The sequence below is a fragment of the Phaethon lepturus genome, unplaced genomic scaffold (genome assembly GCF_000687285.1).
Source record: "Phaethon lepturus isolate BGI_N335 unplaced genomic scaffold, ASM68728v1 scaffold31591, whole genome shotgun sequence".
Taxonomy (NCBI): Eukaryota; Metazoa; Chordata; class Aves; order Phaethontiformes; family Phaethontidae; genus Phaethon; species Phaethon lepturus.
The window spans coordinates 1-2,795 of record NW_010520304.1 but is presented as its reverse complement, the minus strand read 5'-3'; the positions used below and the strand labels follow the sequence as shown (position 1 = coordinate 2,795).

Below are 2,795 nucleotides of genomic sequence, written 5' to 3'. Positions count from 1 at the left end.
GCCACAGCCACAGCGAGCCTCCCTGCAGCCACCAGTCCGGTCCCCAGCCCTGCCATGGCCACCACTGCTGGGTCCTCGAGGGACACGGGGACGAGCCCTGACCTGGAGAGCAGCCTAGGCACTTGGGGACAAGCGAGCACACCCGCGACGCCGATCAGCCCCACCATCCCTGCCACCCCAAAGCAGGTCCTGGAAGAGGAGGACATCAGGAGCATCATCGGTGAGTGCCTGCAGGTCCTGTGCGCGCGGGGCTGGCTTCTGCCCATGGCATGTCCTGCTAAGCACAGCACAGCTGGATTTGGTCACTGCTGGGAGGTGTCATGGAAACAGTGCTTTATTGGGGCGTCAGGTTTTACTTGCTTGTTGACTCTGGAACCTACTGTGGCCCCTTCCAGTTTGAGGGACTGGGCAGGGCAGAAAGAGGCCTCCCCAGAGAGGGACCTGGGACAGGTCTTGGTCAGGGCAGGGGCATGAGGCTGAGTCCAGGCCAAAGCAGTGGGGTTACCTGCTGAGTGGGCAAGGGGCTGGATGGGGGGTGGTGCCCGCAGACCCCCAGCAGGAGCAGGGAGCATGTGGCCGCCCTGTCTCGGGCCTCTCGAGCCTATCTCTGCCTGCACAGGGCGCTGCAAGGACACGCTGTCCACCATCTCGGGGCCCACCACCCAGAACACCTACGGGCGCAACGAGGGGGCCTGGATGAAGGACCCTCTGGCCCGGGAGGAGAGGATCTACGTCACTAACTACTACTACGGGAACACACTGGTGGAGTTCAGGAACCTGGACAACTTCAAGCAAGGTGGGCTTGCACGATCCCTGATGCTGTGCTGGCCACCACTTGGCTGGTCCAAGTAGCATCCCCATTCTCTGGGATGCTGCACCATGGGGGGGATGCTCTGCCTGGGGGCCCTCCCCTCTTGGGTGCCCATACCTGGCGTGCGGGGTTCAGAGCACGGGGAAGGTTGGGCTGCCCATAGTGGCTCTGGACTTGCTGGTCACTATGTCAGGCTGCGGCTGGTGGCCGGAGAGGGAGGGCAGTGCTGGGGGCAGAGGGTGCTGGGGGCTGATGCGGCGAGGCCGCCAACCCCAAAGCAAAGGGAGGGTCTTGCCAGTAAGGTGTCTCTGCCATGCAGGGCGCTGGAGCAACTCCTACAAGCTCCCGTACAGCTGGATTGGGACAGGGCATGTTGTCTACAACGGCTCCTTCTACTACAACCGGGCCTTCACACGCAACATCATCAAATACGACCTGAAGCAGCGGTATGTGGCTGCCTGGGCCATGCTGCACGACGTGGCCTACGAGGAGTCCACGCCGTGGCGGTGGCGGGGCCACTCAGATGTGGACTTTGCCGTGGATGAGAACGGCCTGTGGGTCATCTACCCGGCCATCAGCTATGAGGGTTTCAACCAGGAGGTGATTGTGCTGAGCAAGCTGAATGCGGCCGACCTCAGCACCCAGAAGGAGACCACATGGCGGACGGGGCTGCGGAAGAACTTCTATGGCAACTGCTTTGTCATCTGTGGGGTCCTGTACGCAGTCGACAGCTACAACAAGAGGAACGCCAACATCTCCTACGCCTTTGACACGCACACCAACACACAGATCATCCCCCGGCTGCTCTTTGAGAATGAGTACGCCTACACCACGCAGATAGACTATAACCCCAAGGACCGCCTGCTCTACGCCTGGGACAATGGGCACCAAGTCACCTACCATGTCATCTTTGCCTACTGAGACCCCCCGCCATAGTGGGGCACTGCGAGCCAGGGGCCACCAGCACCTTTTATTATTATTTTTATTGTTATTATTGTTGTTTTGTACAAATCAAAGAGTAAATGATGGGTTTTGTTTCAAGCTGTTTTTATATGGTGGATTGTAGATCGATCCCCAGGCCAGAACCACCCCCTTTGTCCTTGCTGTAACCTTGCTTCCCTTTTCCCTTCTCGTGAGGAGGGTCCCTCCTTTGGGAGAGCAGACCCAGCTCTCCTGCCCAGGCAGGAGGAGGTGGCCCAGATGTGATCCTCATGATGACGTTTTTAGCTAAAGATGACCAGCAAGAAATCCGGAACGCAGTGCAAAGCTGGCCTTTCTGCTGCAGGCACCAGGTCCCAGTGGGACGCTGATGTCTGCCTGTCTTGGTGGAGGGGGTACATGCCCTGCGGGAATGTCCCGTCTCTCGGGACCCTCCTCCAAGCAATGGCCAGCAGCCCCTTCGGAGATCCTGCTGTACGACGGGGCTGCCGGCGCAGCTCCGGCCGCCCCTGGTGCTGGCGCTTACGCCGAGGACTGTCCCCTGGGGCTGGGGCTCTGCCCTTCGCAACCTGCCCTGGGGGCCGGGCACACCCCGAGCCCTGACTCGCGTCTGCAGCGAGACGGCAGCAGGAGGGGGACGCTGTAAATAGGTGTAGATGGCTTTTCTTTTGTTCATTTTTGTAACCCCAAATAGTCCCCTTCAGCATTTGCATTTCCGTTTGGCCGGGCGCTGGGCTGCCTGGGCAGGCAGCTGTGGGGCTGGGGAAGCCCTCGTTCCCCATCCCACTGCCCCCCCGTCGCCCGTGGGCCGTGTCATTGCCACGCTCGCCCTGGTCCCGGCTGTGGGCCAGTGGGAGCCCCTTGCAGAGACGCAGCCCCTGCCCTTCCGCCCGGCAGCATCTTGTATTTACCTGCTGTCACCAATAAAAGATCAAGTACCTTTGCAGCTGTTCGGGGCTTTCTTTGGGTCTGGTTCACCCTCTGGATGCATGGAAATGCACGGGGGAGCTTGGGGGGGGTTTTGGGTGCTTTGGGCAGTGCCAGT

General features: G+C 60.5%; 1 protein-coding gene across 1 annotated transcript; it reads left to right on the top strand.

The window, feature by feature from the left end:
• The first annotated feature begins 54 nt into the window (after positions 1-54).
• Positions 55-1,929, top strand: LOC104628687 (olfactomedin-like protein 2B). The gene is made up of 3 exons (XM_010297353.1): positions 55-220; positions 620-796; positions 1,131-1,929. The coding sequence occupies exons 1-3, from the start codon at positions 55-57 to the stop codon at positions 1,730-1,732; spliced, it is 945 nt and encodes a 314-aa protein (XP_010295655.1). The 3' UTR covers positions 1,733-1,929.
• Positions 1,930-2,795: the final 866 nt, after the last annotated feature.

What these genes read in the sequence shown, in the direction of transcription:
- LOC104628687 (XM_010297353.1), top strand. Translation starts at nt 55, where the DNA reads ATGGCCACCACTGCTGGGTCCTCGAGGGACACGGGGACGAGCCCTGAC. An exon ending in GGACATCAGGAGCATCATCG is followed by an intron (nt 221 to 619) that starts GTGAGTGCCTGC and finishes CTGCCTGCACAG; the next exon opens with GGCGCTGCAAGGACACGCTG. An exon ending in CCTGGACAACTTCAAGCAAG is followed by an intron (nt 797 to 1,130) that starts GTGGGCTTGCAC and finishes TCTGCCATGCAG; the next exon opens with GGCGCTGGAGCAACTCCTAC.